Source organism: Anolis carolinensis, chromosome 6 (genome assembly GCF_035594765.1).
Source record: "Anolis carolinensis isolate JA03-04 chromosome 6, rAnoCar3.1.pri, whole genome shotgun sequence".
NCBI classification, from domain to species: domain Eukaryota; kingdom Metazoa; phylum Chordata; class Lepidosauria; order Squamata; family Dactyloidae; genus Anolis; species Anolis carolinensis.
The window spans coordinates 43869442-43895889 of NC_085846.1; the positions used below are offsets into that span (position 1 = coordinate 43869442).

A 26448-nucleotide genomic window follows, 5' to 3' on the forward strand; every position below is an offset into this window, starting at 1 on the left:
TGTAGTCTTCTTAAGGTGGGCAGGGTAAAAACTGCCTCTCCCCTGCTCAAATTGTGCATTCTTGAATTATGAAATTAGATGTCTACCTTTAATTATATAGCAGATAACCATACTTGATCAAGATATATATTAAAGTGGGGGGACCAATTTTAATTTTAGGTTGCAGTACAAAGCACACATAGGTTTTACCAATTCCTAATAGCCATTATATCAAGGAAATTCTGCTACAACCTCCTATGCCAATTCACATTAGAAAGAAAGCTCTCACTATATTCTAAAACTACGCAGTTTAATTCCCTCAGAAATGTTATCAACTTGTCTTGAGAATATACTTAGATTTTAGTCTCCCAAAACCAGATCCTTCACAATACTTATTTTATAAGATTTTCCACTCATTGTACCTGCATATCCAATCTATCTTAAACACGCCTCCAAGCATTCTTGCATTCATTCCTGCAGGGAGCACCCAATGTATAGGAGATCCTCCATGGTGAGATTCAGAAGCTAATCTTGCAAAACCTAGAAGAATTTGAATACTCAATTGAAGTAAGATCAACAAGAATGTTGAAATACCTTTCAATGTAAGTACTTCTCTTAGTTACCTTGGAATTTTCCACTCTCTCTCACAGAAAATATTAAGATAACACTCCTTGCTGATCTGAAGGCTGCATTGAGTTTTTTCTCATTGACTGGGAGAGTTGACCAGACGCCCTACAAAAGCAAGGACACAAGCAATTATATATCAAGGCGATTTTGAACATAGCTCAATGGCAAAGACACTGATAACACATATATCACCCCAGGTTTAATCTCAATTAAAAGGATGCAACTGAGGACTGAGACTGAAATGTTTGAAATCTGAAATGATCAAAGGTCTGGAAAACAAGCAGTATGAGGAGCTGCTTAAAGAGCTGGGCATGTTTAGCCTGCAGAAGAGAAGGCCAAGAGGAAACATGATGGCCATGTATAAATATGTATAAATATGAGGGGAAGTCATAGGGAAGAGAGAGCAAGCTTGTTTTCTGCTGCCCTGGAGACAAGGAAAGGGAACAATGGCTTCAAATTACAGGAAAGGAGATTCAACCTGAATATTAGGCAGAAATTCCTAGCTGCGAGAGCTGTTCAGCAGTGGAACTCTCTGCCCAGAGTGTGGTGGAGGCTCCTTTTTTAGAGGCTTTTAAACAGAAGCTGGATGGCAATCTGTCGAGGGTGCTTTGAATGTGATTTTCCTGTTTCTTGGCAGGGGGTTGGACTGGATGGCCCATGAGGCCTCTTCCAACGCTATGATTCTATGAAATCTACTGTTAATGAGAATACACAGTACCTAGATTGACAGATAATAACAACAACAACAATAATTTGTTACCTGCCTCCCCTAACAGCTCGAGGCAGGATACAACGAAGTCAAAACATATGAACATAAAATATTTACAATTAAAACCTACATAAAACACATCATTACAAAATATACACCAAACACAGGGCACAAAACAAACATGTAATGTTAATAGAATGTATATTCAAAATATGATTCAGAGGTGACTGGGTAGGCCTGCTGGAAGAGATAAATCTTTAATTCTGTTTTAAATTCATTAAATATGCTCATTTTGCTGTCGGAGCTCTTCCAGCAGGAATTTCCAGAGTCTTGGGGCAGCTGATGAAAAAGGATCTACTGGGTAACAATTGCCAGTCTGGTTCTGGCTGACTGGAGTAAATACTTCTCAGAGGACTTGAGTATCCTAAGGGGCCATGGATTGTGCGGGTAAAGGTGATCCTGTAAGTAACCTGGACCCAAACCATGTAGAGCTTTAAAGGTCAAAATCAACACTTTGAATTTTCCCTGGGAATTAATTAACAACCAGTGGAGTGAATTTAAGATGGGTATAATATGCTTGCTCCTAGATGTGGCTGTGGTGTTTTGAACTAATTCGAGTTTATGAACTTGGTACAGAGGTAACCTAATATAAAGCACGTTACAGAAATCCAACCCTGATCTGTAGATCTTCTGATTCTAGGATGGGTCACAGCTGGCCTGTCAGCCGATGCTGATAGTAAGCATTCCTGACCGTCGCATCTACCTGGGCTAACATTTGAAAAGTCAGCTCCAGGAGCACTCCCAAGCTGTCAACACAGTCTTTCAGGGGGAGTGCAACCACATCCAGAACTGGCTGATAGAGCTCCATCCCTAGGTTAGGACCCTTAACAGCAAGCACCTGTCTTATCTGGATTCAGTTTCAATTTATTTTTCAGTATTCAATTTGTTTTCCAGCCCATTAACTCCTTCAGAGGAGACACACTACCCTAAGCGGAGGTTGTTTTGATAGCATGGAGAAATATATTTGGGTATCACCAACATACTGATAACACTCTGCCCCATGTCTCCAGATAATCTCTTCCAGTGTTCTCATGTAAACATTAAAAAGCATTGGGGATAGAATGGCCCCTTGTGGGATGACACATAACATCTCCTTATACAGATGAGCTGATCCCAGAGGGTGGATTAACATAGCAAAATTAATGCAGTTTGACATTTTAACAACCATGGCTCAATGCTACAGAATCATGGCAGTTGTCATTTTACAAAGTGTTTAGTCTTCCCTGGCGAAGACAGTTAGTGCCTCACCAAACTACAACTCTTACGATTCTACAGCACTGAGCCATGGCAGTTAAAGTAGTATTAAACTGCATTAATTCTACAGTGTAGATGCACCCTAAGAATTTTTCTATATCAGAAAACTCAAGGATGAATTCACGGGGCTGTTTTTCCTCACCATTAAAATATTTATTCAGCTCAAAGGACTGTGAAAATTCTGACCACTTCAAATAGAAAGTTGATGTTCCCCTCTCCAAAAAATACACAGCACGAAGTACACAGCAGATCACAAAAAGCCTAAATATGATGCAGTTTCTGGAACCCTAGTTAATTTTGCCTCTTTGCAATAGGTCTTATGTCAGAGAATCAGTCAAAGGTTTAATAATTTAAAACAGCAATTTATTCCATTCTAGCTCTTCCATACAAGACATTACTTGCACCATTACATGCAATACCTTGCATATGGAATCTGGCTTAGAATCATAGAGCTGGAAGAGACCTCATGAGCCATCCAGTCCAACCTCCTGCCAAGAAGCAGGAAATCGCATTCAAAGCACCCCTGACAGATGGCCATCCAGCCTCTGTTTAAAAGCCTCCAACAGAAGGCGCCTCCACCATACTCTGAGGTAGAGTGTTCCACTGCCGAACAGCTCTCACAGTGAGGAAGTTCTTCTTAATGTACAGATGGAATCTCCTTTCCTGTGGTTTAAAGCCACTGATCTGTGTTGTAGTCTCCAGGGCAGCAGAAAACAAGCTTGCTCCCTCCTCCCTATGACTTCCCCTCATATTTATATATATCTATCATTTTTCCTCTCGGCCTTCTCTTCTGCAGGCTAAACATGCCCAGCTCTTTAAGCCACTCCTTGTAGGGCTTGTTCTCCAGACCCTTGATCATTTTAGTTGCCCTCCTCTAGCTTACCTTAGCTTTGGCAAGTGAGACATTTTCATGGTTGTTACTTTTGATAAGAAAAAATCTTGCATCTTGGAGAATGTATTTGAGTCTGCTGGTTTGGTCTGGAAGGGAAAAAAGAAACGTAACTGTATTGGCATTACCATTCCCAGAAGTAAAACATATGTCTATTCACAGCACTTTGTAACACAAGCTTTAACAATTATTGTGGCACAGCTATTTTTCATCATAGTGAAATTTGCCCAAGCTCCATTTCTAAAATTAGATCTATATTGTCAATATTTGAGAATCGTGCCCTTTAATTAGGAATAGGCAACTTGTTTCTCACCAGATTTTTTTGATTACGAGACCTACAAGACTACACCATAGTGGGTCAATTCCAGCAAATTTAAACTTCACATTAATGTCACAGCATGCAATGCCAAGCTTTTAAAAGTAAAATAAGCAGTTTCGGATGAGAGCCAATGCAACACTAGTAATGTTCTGACATGTTTCTCTCTTAGTTTACTACAGTAAAGTATACAATCTCAAGAAATCCATTTCTATATGAATTTCTTTTTCAAGTATCACTGTACCACTTCATGGCTTGCCAATTGTATTTTTTGCAATTACAAAGTACATGCAAGTTAGTAAATTTAGATCAGAATACAACATCATTTGCTCACTAGAATTTCCATGTACATCGGAACATTACCACGTTTAATGTAAATTAATGAACACCAACACAATAGCTTGCAATGGCAGCATGCATTTAAAAATCGAATTGAAATTATACCTTTTTGGACAGCACGAACGGAAGATGATAATTTTTCATGCTTCTTTTCTGAACCTGTATTTAGCCAAAGTACATTTGTTCAGATTGAGCCTTAATAGAGATACGATACAACTTTTACAGTCTTTTCACATACTATTTTCATTCATGACAAATTATTCCTCCTGATGCGCACCCACACACACAAGAAGAATGCTGCTTAAAGTGCACAAGGGTTTGATTTGGAATTTTAGGTAGTTTCATTTTGGTTGGTTTGTTTTGTTGGACTAGTTTTCTCCTCAGAAAACTAGTCATTGAATCATCATCTTCCAAGTTTTTAAAAAGTGAAAATTCCACTTAAGCAACAAAATAGCATTGACGTAACAAAAAAGCCTACTTGTTCGATTTATTTACACAGAACATGCCAAAATACCACCTTGTCCAGTTACATGTCCAATAGGGTTCTATGACCCACTACTTATTTTGTATAATGCAATTTCAGGATTTTAGTGCAGATCATGGTAGTAAGAGAAGCAGTAACAGAATACCTGCATATGACTCTGATGCAGAGCTTCCACTTCTATCAAAAACAATGGGAGAGATGCCTCTAGCTCTTTTCCTTGCCTTCTTTTTCTCATCTAAGACCACCAAAACAAGCAACAGATTCATACCAAAAACATCCGTCAGAAATGTTTGCAAGGCCAGTACAGTAGTTTATTTCACTCTCACAATTTTAAAAACTCCTTCTTCATTAGGCCTTTATTATTTGTTGAGAAATCAATTATTCTGCCAAAGAACCATGATATTAATTTTTAGAGCTCCGGGGAACTTTGCTTATTTGACTTGAGCAGCAACACAGCAGGTTGCCTGGAAACCTCAGGGAAATTTCAAGAACAGCCCATCTTTTTCCGATTCTTTGGTGTTCAGAGTCAAAGGTTTTAAAGCCTCAGCAACTCTCTTTACCCTATCACAACTATTTAGCAGTTAGCATGCATTCCTAGGCACAAATGCAACACATATCTCATTTAAAGCCCAATATTTACATGTTAGTTCAGCAGCCTTGCCTTCATTGTATGGCATGGATTATATCCCACTCTAGTAATGTCTGAGTGATAGAAGCCAAGGGAAGTCCCTGTCACTACCAGTGAATCCGAATGAGCAAAGCTTTGAATGACTACCGTAGGAAGACAGCAACATGAAAGAAGCACAGTAACAGAAAAGGGCACTGTTTAATATGGAAATACCAGGTGGTAAAATCATAGACAAAATGAATTGGGCTTCAAGTTTGAAATCTAGTTTAGAAGGAAAATGCCCTAAGTCCCTTGCCCTTCAGTTCTTTTATTCCAACGTTTTACAGTTAATCCTTCCCACTTGTGGTTTTCACTTTTACAAATTTGATTATTTGTGGATTTAATTACTATATTCTGTCTAGGATTTTCCAGGTCTTCCAAGCATGAATCTATTGACAACTTCCATCACGGAGTTGCATCGGGGCACCTAGAGATTTCTAGAGAACACTTTTCTGGGTATTTGTCAGCCCTTTAGCATGATTGTATGATCAACTTCCAGCAAAAATTAACTAGAGTTGTGCTGAAGGACCTAGAGATTGTGAGAGAGATGTTCTCATGAGTAAAACAAGTGTTTTTTTAAAAAAAATTCCAGTTCCCTCACTTTTGCAGAGTTCCCTTGCCCCTAACCTCCAGCGAGTATGGAGGATTAATATTTTAACAAAATTGTTTCCAATTAGTCGGAAACCATTACCTTGTCTTTGATTACATCACAGGTCTTGATCAACAACTCTTTCCCAGAACTGTTACTGAGGTTTTCGCCCCAGACAACTCCTTTAGCCAGGTAATATCTGGTTTTATATTGTGATCAACAGTGGTACAGAGGAGTATATAAGCTAAGTATGAGCTGAAAAACTGCTTTAATATTTTTTCTCCATAATATGAGAAGAATCAAAATTAGGGGGGAAAGTAACTACTGGAGAAAGAGCAATCTCCTTTACTTCTGTTCCTCACAGCCTTTGATCATAAAACCCAGCAAGATACTAGTTAACTCTTTGGCCCTATGCTGTTCATGTTTGTGGGGCTCTTCTGCCACCTACCAATAATATCAAAGATCATATTCTCTATTCATATTTAAATGAAGTAGTTGAGTACTGACAGGCATAGAATACAATAAAATTGCATTCCCTACCTGATATTTCTGAGCCTGAGCCTGATCTAACTGATCCATCAGTAAAGGATGCAGATTCGGAATCGGAATCACTAGCTTCACTTCGTGTATCATAATCATTTCCTTCTTTCTGATCTCTCTCATCTTGATCATACTCCTCTTCATCCTCATCTCCATCTTCTTCTACTTCTTCATCTTCTTCTCCATCATCATCTTCCTCCTCCTCTTCCTCCTCCTCCATCCCTTCCTCCTCTTCCTCTTCCTCATTCTCAGTGTTTCCTGGATCAGAGGAGCCACTACTACCCGTTTCACGGTCTGAACCATACTCTTCAGAATTCACCTCTTCTTTCGAAGAGTGGCTGGACCTGCTTGTCCGTCTGTCCACATCATGCCTTAGTCTCTGTTTGAATAACATCAACAGTAATCAATGCCTAGCATTTCTAAACAAAGCTATATGTGAGAACAGCTGCTATTCTTCTATAGATATCAAAACCTTGTAAATGTATAACTATAAACTATGTGCTGAAATATTTATAAATTAATTTATCATTGCACCATCAGAACAATGTGCATAACATTATAACAATTTACAACTCACAATCAAAGCAAAACAGAATATGATCATATTATTATTAATAATAATAATCTGCTTTTTCTCTGCCAAAGGAGACTCAAAGCAGCTAACAATAAAATGATAACAATGTAAGAATTAAAACCTAACACATACAAACATTTAAACAGGAATAAACTTATTCAAGAGAGCAGCATCATTAAAACCTATTAACAATTGGATGTCCTGCTAAAACTGAGCAAGTCCAATCTAACATTTCCAGAGTAGAAATTCCACAATCAGGATGCTGCCAAAGAAGTCAAAGCTTCTGTTGACAGCGTAACGTAAGGCTTCTGTGTAAGACTGTAAAGCACAGGTCAATACATACCGCTGATGCATCTGGTGTGGAGGACTTAGCCCTTCTGTCAGTATCCCTTTTCCTCACACATGACTTTTCAGACTGAGGTTTATATGGATCTCTTGAGCTGCTGCTTGTCATACGGGTCTTCCTGTCACTTTCGGGGCGCTTGCTCCTATCAGACCTCTGATATTCCTCATTCTTATATTCCAAAACTGGCTTTCCTTTTGTGCTCACTATTCTTTTGTTGTTGCTAACAGTTGAACTTGGAGGTTTTGGCAGTATCTGCCTTGAGGAATGCAAAGAAGCCTTCTGTTTTTTACTGTCAGCAGTTTCCATCCTCTCACTTTTTCTTTTGGATCCTTAAATTTAAAACAATAATAAAAACAAGTTTTGAAGTATTTTAGAGTACCTGTACCTGAACAGAGTTAACTAAGCTTTACTAAACCAACAAACAAGGTGAGCAAACATATCAGATATAAGGACAAAGTGCTTAAAGCTATTTTGTTTTACATAACTGTTCTAGTATAAAACTGAAGTCAAATGGTCAAAATTACTAGACAAAGGCCTCAAAGAGTAATCCAATTTGGCTATCCTACTCAACATGCTCATGCCTATGGGAACTTTGACTGCTTCTTCATGACTACCTGAGTGCTTCTATTACATTCAGACCATTTTAAAAATCATTATTGTCATCCATCACCAATAATGATTTTAAAAATGGTCTGAATGTAATAGAAGCACCCAGGAAGTCATGAATAATTATTTTACATCCATGACCAAAATGGAGCCCTTGGTGGCGCAGTGGGTTAAACCCTTGTGCCGGCAGGACTGATGTCTTGAAGGTTGGGTTGCTGACCTGAAGGTTGCCGGTTCGAATCCAACCTGGGGAGAGAGCGGATGAGCTCCTTCTATCAGCTCCAGTTCCATGCGGGGACATGAGAGAAGCCTCCCACAAGGATGGTAAAAACATTAAAACATCTGGGCGCCCCCTGGGCAACGTCCTTGCAGATGGCCAATTCTCTCACACCAGAAACGACTTGCAGGTTCTCAAGTCACTCCTCTCACACACACAAACAAATCCATGACCAGAATTGTGGTGTATTTCTTTTCCAACAAGCCAAAAGATTTAACACAGAGCCAACCATGTTATTTCTTGTTTGATGAGAGACAAAAGGTATGTGCATCATTTAGCCTAGTTGTGGGTGAATGAGTTGCATGCCTTTATTCTTCTGATTTTGTTTAACTTTATATTCACTGATTTTAGTGCAAAATTCAGGGTTTTCTTTGAAAAAAATTAAGGTCTATGGCTTTGGAGCTTTGGCTCTCTCTTGGGGGCTGCTACAGCTGTGGGTTATATGAAGCATACACTCTTCTCTACCCTAGTTTGGGCATTTATGTGTGCACAAACAGCTTTCAACTAGTTTGTGCATACATAGTAACTACTTCCTAGTAAACCAATATTCTTCAGAATTATACATTGCCATGATATCCAATTTTAACGAATAACTAGAATTGCTATAATTCTTTTCAACTTAGAATATATATACCTACATAGATTTATTATTATTATTATTATTATTATTATTATTATTATTATTATTATTAATGCATTTATAACCCACTTTATCTCCCTAAAGAAGACTCAAAGCGGCTACACACACATACACACACACACATACACAGGCAATCCCTGGGTTACAAACAAGATTGGTCCCAAACATTTATTCTAAAGCTGAATTTGTATATAAATTGGAACAGGGAAAAATGTAAGCATAACTCCAGTATTTAGTTTGTTTATTTTGAATAGCATAGGGAAGGGTTAAACACCTCTGTAATTTAAATTTTGCTGTCTGTGCCCCTGTTCAGAAGATTTTCTGCCACTTTCTGTCCCTATAACAATTGGGTTTTTAAAAATTTGGTGTTAAAGCTTGAGCGGAGGCACCTTTTCCCCATGATAACTCTTACAGAAGTGATCTCTTCTTAGGGGTAGATTTTCTCTCACTTCCTGTTTTCTCACACCCATTTGTAACTAGGAGTTGGGATGTTGGTAACTCGGGAACTGCCTGTGTATGTGTATATTATATAGAGAGACTTGGGGGAAAGATTGTAATAGAAGAAAATGCAACATAATCAACCATAAATCCATATATCATTTTAATCCATACTATAATCAAGATGGAATTATAGCTCTTCGACAATATTGATACAGAAGCTCATTTTACTGTGAAGGATCTTAAGTATTGCTTGTTTTGTTGATGTACAGTTAATGTTTTAGTCAGTGTGCTGTTAATGCACTGGAATAAGCAACAGAATATTCTGTAGAGCTCAAATAGGCTTTGAAAATTGGCAGGGTGGGAAGGACACAGGATATTTTTAAAAAATTGCAATGTAGAGCAATGCTGTTATGAAATTGGAAGCAGGGAAGTGGTCCTATAAGCAGATGCCCATCCTTGAGTGTGCTGAAAACATTACACTGCCATAACTCCACTATAAGCCCCAAACTAGACACAATGCTGTTAACACAATTGAAAGTTATGCGAACAGCACCATGTGCAGTTTGATCTTTATTCTGGTTCCTCAGAATTTTTGAGGAATACCCAAAACCTCAAGTAGCATACCCTTTTTCTCACTTTTATCTTGCTCACTATCAGGGTTGTACAGCTCATCGTCATGATCAGGTGCATCAGTCAAGATATCATCCAGAACATTCAATTCACCATCTGTAAACAAAACATGTGGTTAAAAAAAGACATTTAGAAATGTGGCAAACATTTGCTTTCACATCAGTCTCTGGGTGTAATATCAATTTAAGTAGTGCTACATTCCAAAATCATACATATTTTCTTTCATCACTTCACTTAGCATAGTCAGCCAAGCTCTTCTTCAGTTAAGAGTGAAAATTCAAAAGGTCAGCAATCATGACTACACTGGTGTCACTGTAGAGAAAAATTCAACCCCCTTAGAAAAAAAGAACAAGGATTCTTCTTCTTAATGGTACATGGTTTCACAGTTATCATCCTTAACCACTCCAGAGGTTTTGTACTAAAATTCTGATAATGTCCAACAACTGGCTCTTTGGCTGGGGCTTATGAGAATAGCAGCCCAAACATGTGGAAGGGTCTTAGTTGGTAAGCTATGACATGGAAAAAACAGTAATTATTCCCTTGCACAAGATGCTCAGATATCATTTTTTAAAAATTCGTTTAAAATAAAAAAATACTGATATTTATAATACAGATGCTTCAAATATCACATTGAACAAGGCTATGCTACTGTCACTTGGCTCCAATTTAGTCAATTGCCAATCATAAATTATAGATGAAGCAAGTGATGGACATTCATGTCAGCTACAGTATACAGCAGTCATGGGCAAACTTTGGCCCTCCAGGTGTTTTGGACTTCAATTGGCTTTTAGGAATTGTGGAAGTTGAAGTCCAAAACACCTGGAGGGTCAAAGTTTGCCCATGCCTGGTATACAGCCTATTAGAAAAATTATTCATTTTGCTACTGAGAAGTTGATTTTATTTCAAGCACAGATCTTTAAATTGTGCTTTAAATTGTGTTTTTGCAAAAAAAAGTCAAGAAGCTTCAGCTTCCAATTCACAATTCTGCTATTTGCCCACTGTTATTTAGTGTAATATAGTGTCTAGTTAGAAACTTGATTTTTGGCAAGGGCAAACATTCTTGAATACTATGGACTATGTACCAAACATTATGAAATAAGACAAATTGAATGCACGCCAATCTTCTGAAAATGGGTAAAGCGCAATCTCCGGGCCACATACAGCTCCTGGAAACTTTTTTGGGGTTCCTAAGCTTTGTGAAACTCCCTAAGACACAGGACCAACAGCTACTGCCAAATATCTGTAGCATGATCTCTCAAGCCCAGCAAGTTGCTATCGAAATTTGATAGCAAACTGACAGCACACTGGGAAGGTGATGGACCCGTGGATTAGGTACAATCACAGTAGGGTGGGGCTAAAGAAGAGGTGTTGCAGATAAGCTGCTGCTGCACAAAGTTACAAAAAGATGCTTCTAGCTCCCTTTCTGTTTAACCAAAAATCAAGTCCTTGCTTCAGAGAAAACAGGTGAAAGCAAGCAACTAATGAGGCTTAGTGGTAGATTAGTTCTCCCTGAAGAAGGAAGTTGGTCCTTGGTGCTTAGACATCAAGAGAAAGTCAAAACTCCCATTCAGAGGAGGGGAAACATTGTTGCCTTTAGACCTTCCTAGACCCTTGTTGGGGAAAGAGTTCTCTGGCAACACTTTGCTGGGGAAGGGCTCTTTGCACCACACACTTCCAACACTAATAACTTATTCTTTTTGACATCTTGCCCTTCTCCCTCCCTCCTCATTGCTCAAATGGGAAAAGCTAAGGAGTGTGAGGAGGATGCAGCTCAGTAAAACTTTTACAGGCCTGTAAAATATGAACTTGGAATACCAAATACAAAATAAATCGACCTTTTCCCTAAAATAAAGATGCTGTGATAAGCATTGTCATTTAAAAATCCAGGCCTTATTATATCTTTTAAAAGTTTGAAGAAATGTAACAAGGCTTTCCAAAGACTTCAAAAACTATAGTTAACTTTTGGACAAAATTTCAGGTAAGCAACAGCTCTGTGATTCTTACTCAGTGACTTCTTGACCCTTCCTTGTTTCAAATCCCAGATCTTGTCAAAATATTCTACAAAATCAGATTGTGGACCTGAAGTTTCCATGTTACATAATTTGGAAGCCAACTTATATTTTTCAATTTTGTAATATGGGCATTTTTTGGTTAACAAAGCCTCTTTTTTGTGGGGATACAGCCTAGCCCAGATCTTTCTTATTTTTTGCCTAGCTAGAAGCCTTTTTTTTAAAAGGAGCATTGACATTGGAAGGATGGTGCAGAAGATCTACAGAGAAACATTTTATACAGAGCTCCTTCACTATCTATGCAGCAGTGTGTTTGCAATAAATAAAGCAATAAAGCTTGATTTGGGAAAGAATGTGAATGCATCCTAGGTGATCCTACTGCTGCTGTGCTTATGTACATCAGGTAAGGCAAATAGCTGCCTTCAGAAGCACTTAGTAAAAATGTGGAAAGAGCAAAGCAGAAAGAAAAGGGGAAAGCAGATTAGTTTGCCTCGTCAGCAAACTTAGATTAGTTTGTCTTGTTGAAAAAACATATCTGTACCTTTCCCACAAAAATAGAAAACATAAGCAAAGTGGAAATTGTTGGGGGAAAAACTAATTTTGAAAGGAACATTCAAGTGGACTCTAGAATATTCAAAATATTTTGTTTATGCAAGATTTCCCTGATCTATTTCATTTATTTCACACATGTATCATGTTAGTTTTGTATAGGTTTGCTGAGATATGCTCAACTGTTTTTTGTTTTTGTGGAGGAAGGAACCTATCCCATTTCCTTCCATGCTATTTCTAACTCTAATATTGAAGTTTCTTTAAAGAAATAAATCCCGGGACAATATCTATTTTGTAACTGAATTATAACTGTATAGCACATTCGGATAATATATTATTTCCAAGTAAAAGTACAACAGAGACTCATATTGTCTCAGGAACAGTTTCCATTTCTTTTAAGCAGAACATGCCTAAATGCGTGAAAGGCTACTCTAAATCATAGTATGGTGACAAGAAATAAGATGTGGCACCACCTCCTATTCTTGTTGTAGAAATGACCACCAGTTATTAAATGGCTAGAGGCCATCTTTCATTGATTGCAATGACATTGGCCAGGGCGCAAGGGCGACAGGAGAAGAAAAGGGGAAAAGGAGGGGGCAATTCCTCCCTTACCCCTCCCCTCTCCCATGTTGCTCTGGCATTCTGGCAAGCATTACTCCAGTCTGACAAGTGACTACCCACCAACCACTTCAGAGTTGATGATCTCTGCTACTATCAGAACAACAGTGACGGCCTGGAGCCATTTCCACCCCTGCAGTAGTCCTGAGGCTGGCTGAATGGACTTCCCCAGGGGCAATTCGGAGTTCTGCACTCTGAAATGGCTTTGGGGTAAAGTGTCAATGTAGATATGGCTATAGATGCAAGACCAGGAAACCTAGATATCTGACGGTAGAATACATATTAAAGTGGGCATCAGGTAGGTGCATTTGGGGGTCATTTGACTTTTAAAGAAGACACTATTTTAAATATGTCTTTGAGGTACCATCTTGTGGGAAAGGGGCCTAGTGTGTGAGACCATGTTGCAGAACGACCCTTCCCTACAGCTGTGGACGTTGCAAATAACACTGGCAATCAACCATGACAGATGTGTCTACAAATAAACAAAAAAATTGTTGCAAACTAGTTATATTTATCCTTATTTCTGGCCTTGTTGTTATGGCTTCAGTTTTAACATCTAGAAACAAGTGTGCAAGCTCAACTAATGTCAACTATTAGACCGCAGAAGATGATACTCCTTTCCAAGGGCTTTAACACTCCATAGGAACTCAAAATGCAGAGCTGGGATAGGGAAAGTGCAGACTATTTCATGTGCCTTGGAGGGCCATTTTTGCCTCCAAATATCCTCCTGGCCTCCCACAGTTGCCTTCCTCAATCTAGACCAGGCACCCTCAAACTTTGCCCTTCCAACTGTTTGGGCTCCCAACTCCCAGAAGCCCAAGCCAGCTGTTTAATAGTCAGGAATTCTGGGAGCTGGAGGTCCAAACAGCTGGAGGGTGACCCTTTGAGGATTTATTTATTTATCATATCGGAGGGTATGGTTGTAATGTTTTTAAAAACACAAACAAGGTTAAAAACTTGGCATTATACTAAATGTCCTTTGACCAGTAGCTGGCCACTTGGGAGTGTCTCTGGTGTTGCTATTAGAAGGTCCTCCATTCTGCATGTGGCAGGGGTCAGACTGCATTGTAATAGGTAATCTGTGGTTGGCTCTTATCCACACTCTGATGTCTTGGACTCCACTTTGTGGCCCCATTTCTTAAGGTTAGTTCTGCATCTCGTGGTGCCAGAGCGCAGTCTGTACAGTGCCTCCCAGTTTGAGGATGCTTAATCTAGATCATGGTGACCCACGGCCCTTTCACACAGCCATGTAACCCAGGATATCAAAGCAGAAAATCTCACAATTTCTGCTTTGAACTGGGTTGAGTCCACACTGCCATGTAGTCTAGTTCAAAGCAGATGTGGGATTTCATTCAGTTGTGTGGAAAAGGCCCGATTCTCCAGATGTTGCTGGACTACAGCTTTCTTATTCTCTTAATGCTATATAGGTTTCTAGAAGAGCTGAAGTGTTTTACAGTGCTAGATTTCCACTATGAGGTCTTTTATCCCAGATCTTAGTCACCATCACTCATACCTTCATGACTTTAAAGCCAGATTACTGTGATGTTTTGTATCAGAATTTATTGTTCACAGTAGTACAAAAGTTTAAGATGGTTCAAATTCCTATACTCTTGCACATATGAGCCATCAAGATAATAGTGCTCTTATATCTGGATTTGCTCTATCCTGACTTTCATGGAATATAACAATTAACTGATATAAAAATCTAAGTGACTTGGATCCAACATCATTAAGTTCCACCATAATTTATGCAATTTCACTGGAAGCATATTCCTCGCACCATGATTCTATATACACTAAGATCCCCACTATCTGCAGAACCCAGAGCTGCAGTTTTACTTACCAGCACCCAGAGAAAAAAGGTTCCTTTAGGAACTTACTAGATCCTCCAGATGATTTTATGTTATGCTTCCCCTGAAAGTTAACATACCATACAAATTCCTAATGGAGATATTTCTATAGTTCCGCCAACTCTATAGTATGCTAGGAATCAAAGTAAGCCAGTTTAATAGTGCTTGATCATATCAATGGTTTCCACTATCAGTGGTCTGGCCACAAACATATTCCCTATGGATACAGGGTGTTTTACTGGATATAAAATAGAATAGCAAACAAGTGCAGAAATAAAACCCTGTACTGGAAGTTTATCTAAGACCAAGAATCCCAGAATGGAAGCAACTTTCAATATGGAAAGAACCTTACTAATTACATTTCCCAATATAATGGGGTACAGAATTTTAGTGCGCGCTCGCTCTCTCTCTCTATATATATATATAAGTAGGTACTGAGAAAGCCCACAAAAATGTTTAATGAGTGGTACAGTTTAAAAGTTCTATTTTCCATCTTTACAGGAACTTCCAAATTATACAGTAGTACTAGAAAAAGATTTCAAATCCATAAATACAAGCAACATACTTTGGTGAAGTACACATTAACAATTTACTATCTAAGCCTTCCATCCTCAAATAATATACCTACAGTACACTCTAATCTTCAGCAGTTTAGATATGAAAATGAGGTTACAATCTTCCAGTTCATTTCATAGTCATCATGATACTCCTATATAAAGGTGTTTCTACATAAACTAGACTGTGCAAGATTACCCTGTCAATATTTGTTTCAGCACACACAAGGCAGAACTACTGCAGTCACCTCTCTGCAGTAATATGTTCCTGTGAAATGCAAAAAGGACCTTTTTCTTACAGAAACTCTTTCTGCTTGGGTTTGAAAAGCTTCCTAAAATTATTCATTAAAAAACAAGCACTGAACCTAAAAATAACTGCTTAATTATGTCAAGGATCAAGCTGTGCGATAACAGGACCAGCCCACACTTGTAAAATAAGCCTATTTTAATATATTATTCCTCTTACCCTTTTTGTGCTTAATTCTACTCATAAGTACTCAATGGAGGAACAGCAACTCATATTTCCTACATGGTTCAATGTTATCCATTAGGTTTTGTACAGGATTTAAATAACTACTGATTTGCTGTAACACAGAGCTCACATTTAACACAAAGAAAAGGCCTCAAGTTATGAAAACATATCTCATCTGTTGACTTGGAAAAGGCACAGATGGGCTGGTTTTTTGTTTTAAATTAGGATGGAAAACAAATTAACTATACAGATGGAGAAAAATTATCTTTGTCCATGAAATTCAAAATTATAATCAGAAAACAGGTTCAGTGACCAAATGAGAAAGCTAAATATTAAAATAGAAATTGGATGTTTAAAGGGTCTAGGTAAACCATTACATGGCTGGATCAGGTGTTCACCTCAGTCCTTATGAATATAGGCCACTTCTACACTGTCATTTAAAATCCAATTGTCTGCTTTGAGCTGGATTATATGGCAGTGTGGAGGCATATAATCTGATTCAAAGCAGATAATGTGGCTTATCTTTGATCATCTGGATTATATGGCAGAGTAGAAGGGGCCTTCTGAACACATGGATTCTGCATCCATGGATTATTTTTTTTAAAAAGCTCCATGAAACAAACCTTGATGTTTCCATTTTATATAAGGGACACCATTTTATTATTATTATTTTGTTAATGTACATCCAAGAATGAGGAAGGGGGACATTGCTATACATATTTCTATTTTTAAAGCAATTCCATTCACAATGTCTTTTGCTTAGGAAAAACAAAATGATTTTCTTTCTTTTTTATTCCATGTCTTTCTTGTTTATCTTCTTTCTTCTCATTTTGCCCCATCTTTTTCTTTCTTCTCCTCTGGGCCTTTACCATCAGTATTACTTCTAATAATTTTGTCACTTTACTTACACATTGCATTTTCTATTTTCCCTTACTTTTAATAACATTTCATTCATATTTCTTAGAAAGTATTTTGTTTATTATATATTATATATATACTTGTTAGTTTGATCTGTCATTTAGCCTTCTTTTATAGCAATCTGTCTCCCTCTCTCATTCTATCTCTCTATATACATATATAAACACATTCATCTAACTTGTGCTTAACTCTGTGTTGTCAAAGGCTTTCATGGCTGGAATCACCGGGCTACTGTGAGTTTTTTAGGCTGTATGGCCATGTTCCAGTAGCATTCTCTTGACCTTTCGCCTTCATCTATGGCAAGCATCCTCAGACGTTTGTTCAGAGGTCTGTGGGAATAAGGCAGTGGGGTGTATATATATATATATATATGTATATCTATGAAAGGACCAGGATAGAAGAAAAAACTATTGTCTGAAGCAAGTGTGAATGTTGCAATTAGCCAGCTTGATTAGTATTAAGTAGCCTTTCAGCTGCAAAGCCTGGCTGTTGATGCCTGGGAGCATCCTTTGTTTGGGAGGTGTTAACTTGCAATTGATTGTTTGTTGGGTGGAGTTGTTTCTGAATGGTTTATTTACTGTCTTGATTCTGGTGTTTTTCATGGTTTCATGTCCACATGCTTGTGGATTTCAGTGGCTTCTCTGTGAAGTCTGACATGATGTTTGTCAGAGTGATTCAGCATTTCTGTGTTTTCAAATGGTATTCTGTGTCCAGGTTGGTTTATCAAATGCTCCACCATAGCTGACTTCTCTGGTTGAATTAGTTTACTAGTGCCTTTTGTGTTCTTTGATTTGTATCTGGGCCTTCGTTTGAGGTCCCTATGTAGACTTGTCCACAGCAGTATATGGAGTTTAGAGGATCCATTATCTTTTGCTGAATGTAGCATTTCTTGAATTATCTTGGTGGGTCTATAAATTGTTTGGAGGTTGTGTTTCTTCATCAACTTCCCTATGCGGTCAGTGGTTCCCTTGATGAATGGTGAGAATACTTTTCCTCTAGGTGGATCTTTGTCTTTATTCTTGTGGCTTGTTCTTGGTCTTGCAGCTCTTCTGATGCCTGTAATGGAATATCCACTGGTCTGTAGAGCCTGGTTTAGGTGGGCCAGTTTAAAGATGGAGGTTTTTAAAGATCAATTCAGAGGGTGTTGCGGTTCTACCTTTGAATATGCATCAGATATGTTTGAATGGTTGTAACTGTGAATCTTTTAATACTGTTTATATTTGTTTTAATATTTGTATATTTTAAATACTATGCTAACGTTTTTATGTTAAGCTGCTTTGAGTCCTCTTCTAGGGAGAAAAAGTGGGGTATAAATAAATATAATAATTTATAGTATTATATTCGAGGGCCTCCACCATCTTGCTCCCTGGGGGAGCAGGGAGGGTATATAAAGAAAGGGTGAAACTTTATGGAGAGGGAGATGGGGGATGCTGGTGGGGGGAAGAGAAGGGATCTGTATTAATTGCTGTAATAGCATGTTTTATGCATATGTATTTGTTTGTTGTTTTTATAGTTTTAATGGTTTTAATCTATAGTTGTATGTATTTTATTTAGATATGGGATATATTTGTATGTATTTGTAAAGCATTTAATTTTGCCATTTATTATGTTGTAAACCGCTTTGAGTCCCCCCAGGGGTGAGAAAAGCGGTACAGAAATGCAGTTAATAATAACAATAATAAAATAATAAATATAAATATTATTATAATGATCCGTCAGGTCTTTAATTGAGCTAGCTATTCACACTCGTTTGAAACACACAAGAGTTCCTTCTCCAACCCTGGACCTTCCATAATATATATATACACACACACACCACTTGCCTCTGTCCCACAGACCCCTGAACAATCCTCTGAGGATGCCAGCCACAGATGCAGGTGAAACATTAGGAGAGAATGCTGCTCAAACATGGCCATACAGCCCGAAAAACTCACAGTAACCCATAGATCTCTCTACTAAAATGAAGGGAATGTAAACATCTTTCACTCTTGGCTGAATATTATTAAATCCAAATTTGCTCCCTGGAAAGCTGGATTTGGTCGATTGGAAGCTTCAGAAAATAAATCCGGGTTTGGGATTGTGGGCCCTTCCACACAGCCCTATATACCAGAATATCAAGGCAGGAAATCCCACATTATCTGAGTGTGGACTCAGATAACCCAGTTCAAAGCAGATATTCTGGGATATAGGGCTGTATGGAAGGGCCCTGAGGTGGAAGTCAACCAATGACCCTTCCACACAGCCATATAACCCAGAATATCAAAGCAGAAAATCCCACAATATCTGCTTTGAACTGGGTTATCTGTGTTCACACTGTCATATATTCCAGTCCAAACACAAAATGTGGGGTTTTATTCAGCTGTGTGGAAGGGGCTCAAGGCCCCTTCTACACTGCCATATAATCCAGATTATCAAATCATAATCTGCTTTGAACTGGATTATCTGTTTCGAGCGGCCTGCGAGGCGACCTTCCCTTGGCAGAAGGGGATCCAAGGCCGGAGCCTGGGGGTAGAGTAGGGCGCGCGCGCGACCTTTCCAGGCAGCGCTTCCACGCGAGCCCCCCGCCCCCTCCTCCCACCCAGGCCCCGTTGCCATGGAAGCGGGGAGGTTCAGCAAGGAGCGGGAGGGGGCTCCCGGGTACCTTTTTCTTCCCGGCTCTCGGCCGCCATCGCTCCGCTACCGCCGCCGGCTCCCGCGTCCAGACGGCGCGCTGGCGTGTTTTGCGCCTGAGAGAGAGCGCGCGCCGTTCACTGATGGGGACGAGGGCAAGGAAGCGGCGACAAGAGGCGGCCGGAGAGCCTCGAGTAGAGCGACGCTCCTCAGCCGCTCCCCGCCGTCGACCAAAATGGAGGCTCCGCAAGCTCCTCCTCCTCCTCCTCGCTCTCTTCCGTCCCGACTCCCTACGCGACAATCCCCTGCCTCCCACAATGCACCTCGCCTTTCACGCACGCTGACGTCATTGCACGCGAAGTGACGTTCGCGCTGTAAACGTCAACTCTAGAGCTCTAGAGATATAGCCTTGTAGAACACCCATCTCTTTGCTCGCCCTTGTAACGTCCTGGTTATTGCGACGCGTTTCCCTGGGGCGGAAGTGAGATGCAAGCTGTACACATACATGTACAGTAATTAAAAAACAAATACAAAAGGATGAATGCATGCATGTTTGTACCCTAAAGGCTCTTATATGGCTGGATGGATCTGGACCACACTTGGCCCACATACCCTTCATGATACTTACTTACCTAGGCGATACCTCGCAGTTCGAGGATGAAGGCCCTCCAGGTGTAGTGTCTTGAGCGTGGATGCGTAGGTGTCTGTAGAGTCCTATTCTTGACCCGCATGTTCTTCCGCAATTGGGACATAGGTTTCCAGACGGAAGGCAGTCTCTGTCAGGCTTGGCTTGACGCATCTTCTTGGCAGATTTCTCCCTTTTGCCCTCCATTCGTGCCTCTTCGAATTCCATAGCACTGCTGATCACAGCTGAGCTCCAGTTAGAGTGCTCAAGGGCCAGGGCTTCCCAGTTCTCAGTGTCTATGCCACCGTTTTTGAGGTTAGCTTTAAGCCCATCTTTAAATCTTTTTTTTCCCTGCCAACCAACATTTTGTTCCTGGACCACCTCAACAGCATCCAACAAAACATCCAATTCACCATGGAAAAAGAAAAGGAAGGAAAACTGCCATGTCTAGATGTTCTGGTCATCCGCAAACCCAATCAACAATTGGGCCACACGGTTTACAGAAAACCTACACACACAGATAGATACCTTCATAAAAACTCCAACCATCACCCAAGTCAAAAAAGAAGCACAATCAAAGCCCTGACAGACCGTGCACAAAGAATCTGCGAACCTCACCTCCTCCAAGGTGAACTCAACCACCTAAACTGGGCTGTACAGGCCAATGGATACTCCACCACAGACATCAGAAGAGCTGCAAGGCCAAGAACAAGCCATGAGAGTCAAGACAAAGATCCACCCAGAGGAAAGGTGTTCTTACCATACATCAAGGGAACCACTGACCGCATAGGCAAACTGATGAAGAAACACAACCTACAAACGATCTATAGACCCACAAAGAAAATTCAACAAATGTTATGGTCAGCGAAGGACAAGAGGGATCTTCTCACCTCTGCAGGAGTCTACCATATACCATGCAGCTGTGGACAAGTCTACATAGGGACCACCAAACAAAAAACATGAAAGGCACTGCAGACTAACTCAACCAGAGAAGTCAGCCATAGCAGAGCACTTGATGAACCAACCTGGACACAGTATATTATTTGAGAACACAGAAATGCTTGACCACTCCAACAACTATCATGTCAGACTACACAGAGAAGCCATTGAAATTCACAAGCATGTGGACAACTTCAACAGAAAGGAGGAAACCATGAAAATGAACAAAATCTGGCTACCAGTATTAAAAAAACTCAAAAATCAGAACGGTGAATGGGAAGCAGCACTCTGAAAACAGAGGAGTTTCAAACATGGGAAACAGGGGCAGCTAACAAAGGATGCCCTCCAGGCAGGAAGAAGCCATTAGACTAAGCTATTCAATGCTAATTAAGGTGATTAACTACAACATTCACGCTGGCCTCCAACTGACAAGAGTTTTCTCTCACCCTGGACTCTCCACAGATATATATAAACCTTCCTTGTTTAGTTTCTCCATACCTCACAACCTCTGAGGATGCCTGCCATAGATGTGGGTGAAACGTCAGGAGAGAATACTTCTAGAACATGGCCATACAGCCTGGAAAACATACAACAACCCTGTGATCCCGGCCATGAAAGCCTTTGACAACACATTCAACATTTTGTCTTCCATTCTTGAGTTGGGAGTAGAGTAACTGCTTTGGGAGACGGTGATCGGGCATTCAGACAACGTGATCAGTCCACAGAATTGATGGCATAGGAGCATCGCTTCAATGCTGGTGGTCTTTGCTTCTTCCAGCACGCTGGCATTTGTCCGCCTGTCTTCCCAAGAGATTTGCAGGATTTTTCAGAGTTAATGCTGATGAAATTTTCCAGGAGTTGAGTGTGATCTCTGTAGACAGTCCATGTTTCGCAGGCGTATAGCAGGGTTGGGAGGACAATAGCTTTATAACCAAGCACCTTGGTATCCCTACGGTTGTCCCGATTCTCAAACACTCTCTACTTTGTTTGGAGAAATGCTGCATTTGCAGAGCTCAGGAGGTGTTGTATTTCAGTGTCAGTGTTGACTTTTGTGGAGAGGTGGCTGCCAAGGTAGCAGAAATGGTCAACATTTTCTAATGTTACACAATTAAGCTGTATTCCTGGCATTGCAGAGGGATTAGCTGGCGACTGCTGGAAGAGCACTTTGGTTTTCTCAATGTTCAATGAGAGGCCGAGCTTCTCATATGCTTCTGCGAAGGTGTTGAGAGTGGCCTGTAGGTATTCTTCTGAATGCACACAGACTACGTTATCATCAGCATATTGGGGTTCTATAACAGTTGTTGTTGTCACCTTGGTTTTGGTTTTCAGTCTCCTGAGGTTAAATAGCTAGCCATCTGTCCAATAGGTGATTTCCACTCTGGTGGGAAGCTTCCCATCGACAAGATGACTTATCATAGAGATGAAGATGGAAAATAAGGTAGGGGCAATAACACATCCCTGTTTGACACCTGATTCCACCTTAAATGGGTCACTTTGGGAACCATTGCTGTCCAAGACTGTTGCCATCATGTCATCATGGAGGAACTGCAGGATGTTCACAAATGTGTCCGGGCATCCGATTTTTTGGAGGATGGTCCAGAGAGCGCTGCGATTCACTGTGTCAAATGCCTTTGCAAGGTCAATGAATGCCATGTACAGAGGTTGGTTTTGTTCCCTGCATTTTTCTTGGAGCTGTCGTGCAGTGAAGATCATGTCTACTGTTCCTCTGGAGGGGCGGAAGCCGTTCTGGGATTCTGGGAGGGTGTCTTCTGAAACAGGTAGAAGGCGGTTTGCAATTATTCTTGTAAGGATTTTCCCAGCAGATGTTAGAAAAGAGATACCTTGATTGTTTCCACAGAACCCACTCTTTTGGGTCCAGAGAAGACGGAGAGAAAAAGAAAAAAGCAGTCGGCTGATGCTTGGCCAAGTGGTCCTCTGTCAAATAACTGGAGCCCCTCCCACATCTACATATATAAAAATGTAATGTACGTTTTATTATGGAGTAAACAACAAAACCATTGAACCAAATCACACCAAATTTGGCCACAAAAGACATAGTTATCCAAAATATCTTTCAAACAAAAAAACCTAGAAAAATAATTCCAAATTAGAAGAAGAGGAAGAACTTTTTTTCCCCTTGCTGCCAGTTAGAAGGGTAGGCTCCATGCACTTTGTCTCCTAGCAACCTCCTCAGCCATAATGGTGGAGGGTTCACTTACGCCTCATCCACACTGCCTATAAAATACAGATTATCTGATTTGAACTGGATTATATGGCAGTGTAGACTCAAGGCCCTTTCACACAGCTATATAACCCAGAATGCCAAAGCAGGATAATCCACAGTATCTGCTTTGAAGTGGATTATCTTGAGCCCACACTGCCATATAATCCAGTTCAGTGTGGATTTTATACAGCTGTGTAGAAGGGGCCTCATATAATCCAGTTCTAAGCAGATAATAGAAGATTATAAATGTAGTATCTAAAATTACTGTGGTGTGATAATACAGAACAATATAATCTCTAAAATCAGAACAGTAAATATAGAGCAACACTCTGAAAACAGGGAATTCCAGAAAGGAAACAACCAGGGCCAGCTAACACCTCGCAACAAAGGATTCCCCCAGGCAGGAAGCAGCCAGGCTTTGAAGCTGCAAGGCAATTAAATGCTATTCAAGGTGACTAATTGCAGCATCCATACTTGCTGCACTGAAATTATTCATTGCTATTCAACCTGGACAACCAAGAATTTCACAAGGTAGAAAGCGGCCAGGCATGCAAGCAGCAAGGCTATTCAGTGCTGTTCAACCTGGCCAACCAAGATTTCCCCTAGATAGAAAACCCTCAGGTTTTGAAGCCATGAGTCTACTCAGTCCCATTCAACCTACCCAAGGAAGGATGCTCCTATAGAGAAACCGGCCAGGCTTTGAAGCAGCGAGGCTATTCAGTGTAATTCAAATTGGCCAAAAAACCATTCCCCTAGAACGTAAGTATCCAGCCTTCCAAGCAGCAAGCCTGTACCATTGTATTCCAGCTCACCAAATAAGGATACGCATAAGAAGAAAACAGCCAGGCGTTGAGGCTGCAAGGCTATTCACTGCTATTCCACCTGGTCAACAAATGATTCCCATAAGCCACAGCAACGCGATGCCGGGCACAGCTGGTAGCTTAATAAAATCCACATTGAACTGGGTTATATGATAGTGTGGACACAGATAGGCCAGTTCAAGGCAGATATTATGGATTGTCTGCCTTGATATTCTGTGTTATATGGCTGTGTGGGAGGGCCCTGGGAAAGAAAGTGAAGTGGATTGGCTGCTGTTAGATGACCTGCATGAGATGGAAGGAGATAAAAAGAAGAAAAAAATGGAGGAAAGGAAGAAAAAGGAAAGATGGACAGATATTGGGGGGAGGGGAGGAAAGATAGGGAAGAAAGAAAAAGAGGGGAGGGAAATAAAAGAAAGGTGTATGAGGGAAATGGGTGAAGGAAAGAAAAAGCCACAAAAATGCATGCTGGGTATCTATGCTAGTTTAAATATACAGGCAGTCCTCAAGTTCTCATTACAAAATTAGGAGGTGCCAGCAAATCCTTTCTAAAGTGTTTCTAAAGTTTTGTAAGAGGTCTGTTTCGTTACTATAATTTTTCGTTACTATTTCGTTAAGTAATTGCACCAGTAAGGAGTACTTCAGGGGCTCCTTTCGCCCTCATTTTTAGAGCTATTGCAATGAAACTTGGATAATTGTAGAAGACATTCAACCACTGTCACCCCCCCCCCCAAGTTTCAAAACGCTTCACTAATCCACTGATTTTTGGCAAATTTTTGAAGTTTTAATGAACATCATTTTTTAAAAGATAGCACCGCAGTAGCACTAGAAAATATGACAAAAATGCTTGTGCTTGAGTGAAATAACTTGTGTGCTTTTTATCTCAGTGCACATAGATAACACAACAATAGCACTAGAAAATGTTGCAGAAAGACTTGTGCCTGAGTGAAACAACTTGTTGTATGTGTTTGTTGGCTGCCAACCCACACAAATAGGTCAGCAGTGCACTTGGCAGCCCAGTAGCTCTCAAACATTTTCTAAAATGCAGCAAACAGATAAAATTGTTGTAAAGCAAAAGGTGCCCACTCACCCCCCCCCCCCCCCAAAAGTAACCAAGCAAGCAGTGCCTGGCAGTGCCCCAGTGGTGCTATGCCGCCACACCCAGGAACCTTTTAAGGCTTTAAGATGTGCTTCTTCCTTTGCCCAGGTGAACTGCGGGGGCCTTACTTAGAAGCTCTGGAAATCCCAGTAACCAAAGGCACTTCAAGTAGAACAATCAAACAAAATTTTATTTTCACAAAGTCCTTGGCAGACTTGGCACACGTAATTAAGGTTGCAAATATAAACAGTCAACTTATAAAACCTTGCAGATGTTCCTTTCTTGCTTTTCCCCCTTAGTTGCTGGGTTAACTTCCACCAAAGGTGAAGAGATCTTGAGATCCTCTTTAGCCTAGCCCTGAGCTGCTATCAAAAAGGTCTAAACTATCTAAGCTCAAAGCTAGTTTTTGAGGTGAAGTTGGTAGGGCTTCTTCCAGTGGCAAAGAAATCCAGAGATGTTCTCTGCCCCAGTGCTAAGCTACTATTTTTAGAAAGAACAGGTCTTTCCCTATCTATGCTCGGCACTGGTTTTAAAGTCAGGTCAGTACTTACGATGGCTTTGTCAGAGTTGGCTTGGCCACTTAAGCACATCTAAGTTCTTTCTCTTCAGTCTAGAAGGCAAGAGGCTTCTCAAAATGGAGCCTTCTTTCCCCAGGAAAAGGGGCAGTCTCCAGAACAAAAAGATACATTTACAGGCTACAAGCAGCAAAGCTTTGCAAACAGACTACAAACTCTGCTAATGGCTAAACTATCAGGTTGCTGCAGAATCTGCAACAGCCCTGGAAGAAATGCAAACAGGTGCTATTTCTACAACTAGGGGCAGCCTGTAAAATCAAACTCCTGGGAGACGGAACAGGTGCAGTGGGTTAAACAGCTAAGCTACTGAACTTGCTGACCGAAAGGTTGGCAGTTCGAATCCGGGGAGCAGGGTGAGCTCCCACTTTTAGTCCCAGCTTCTGCCAACCTAGCAGTTCAAAAACATGCATATGTGAGTAGATCAATGGATACTGCTCCAGTGTAAAGGTAACAGCGCTCCATACAGTCATGCCGGCTGCATGACTTTGGAGGTGTCTATGATCAATGCCGGCTCTTCAGCTTAGAAATGGAGATGAGCACCAAGTCCCAGAGTCAGACACGACTAAACTTAATGTCAGGGGAAAACCTTTGAGTTGAAGATTTAAGGACTGATGAGATTGC

General features: G+C 40.3%; 1 protein-coding gene across 4 annotated transcripts in view; it reads right to left on the reverse strand.

Moving 5' to 3' along the window:
- The window catches only part of ythdc1 (YTH N6-methyladenosine RNA binding protein C1), a 40640-nt gene extending 20798 nt beyond the window's left edge, over positions 1–19842 (reverse strand). The window contains exons 1-9 of one of the 4 annotated variants that reach the window (XM_008113049.3): positions 19579–19842; positions 9974–10063; positions 7371–7702; positions 6454–6832; positions 4803–4892; positions 4279–4332; positions 3513–3607; positions 603–711; positions 402–519 (exon numbers count right to left, since the gene is read on the reverse strand). In XM_008113049.3, coding sequence (XP_008111256.1) covers positions 402–519; positions 603–711; positions 3513–3607; positions 4279–4332; positions 4803–4892; positions 6454–6832; positions 7371–7702; positions 9974–10063; positions 19579–19606 — 1295 coding nt within the window. In that variant the 5' untranslated portion in view covers positions 19607–19842. Of the gene's footprint in view, positions 1–401; positions 520–602; positions 712–3512; positions 3608–4278; positions 4333–4802; positions 4893–6453; positions 6833–7370; positions 7703–9961; positions 10064–19578 lie in introns of all 4 variants that reach the window. The other 3 variants (XM_003222357.4, XM_008113050.3, XM_003222358.4) reach the window with 3 other exon arrangements.
- Positions 19843–26448: the final 6606 nt, after the last annotated feature.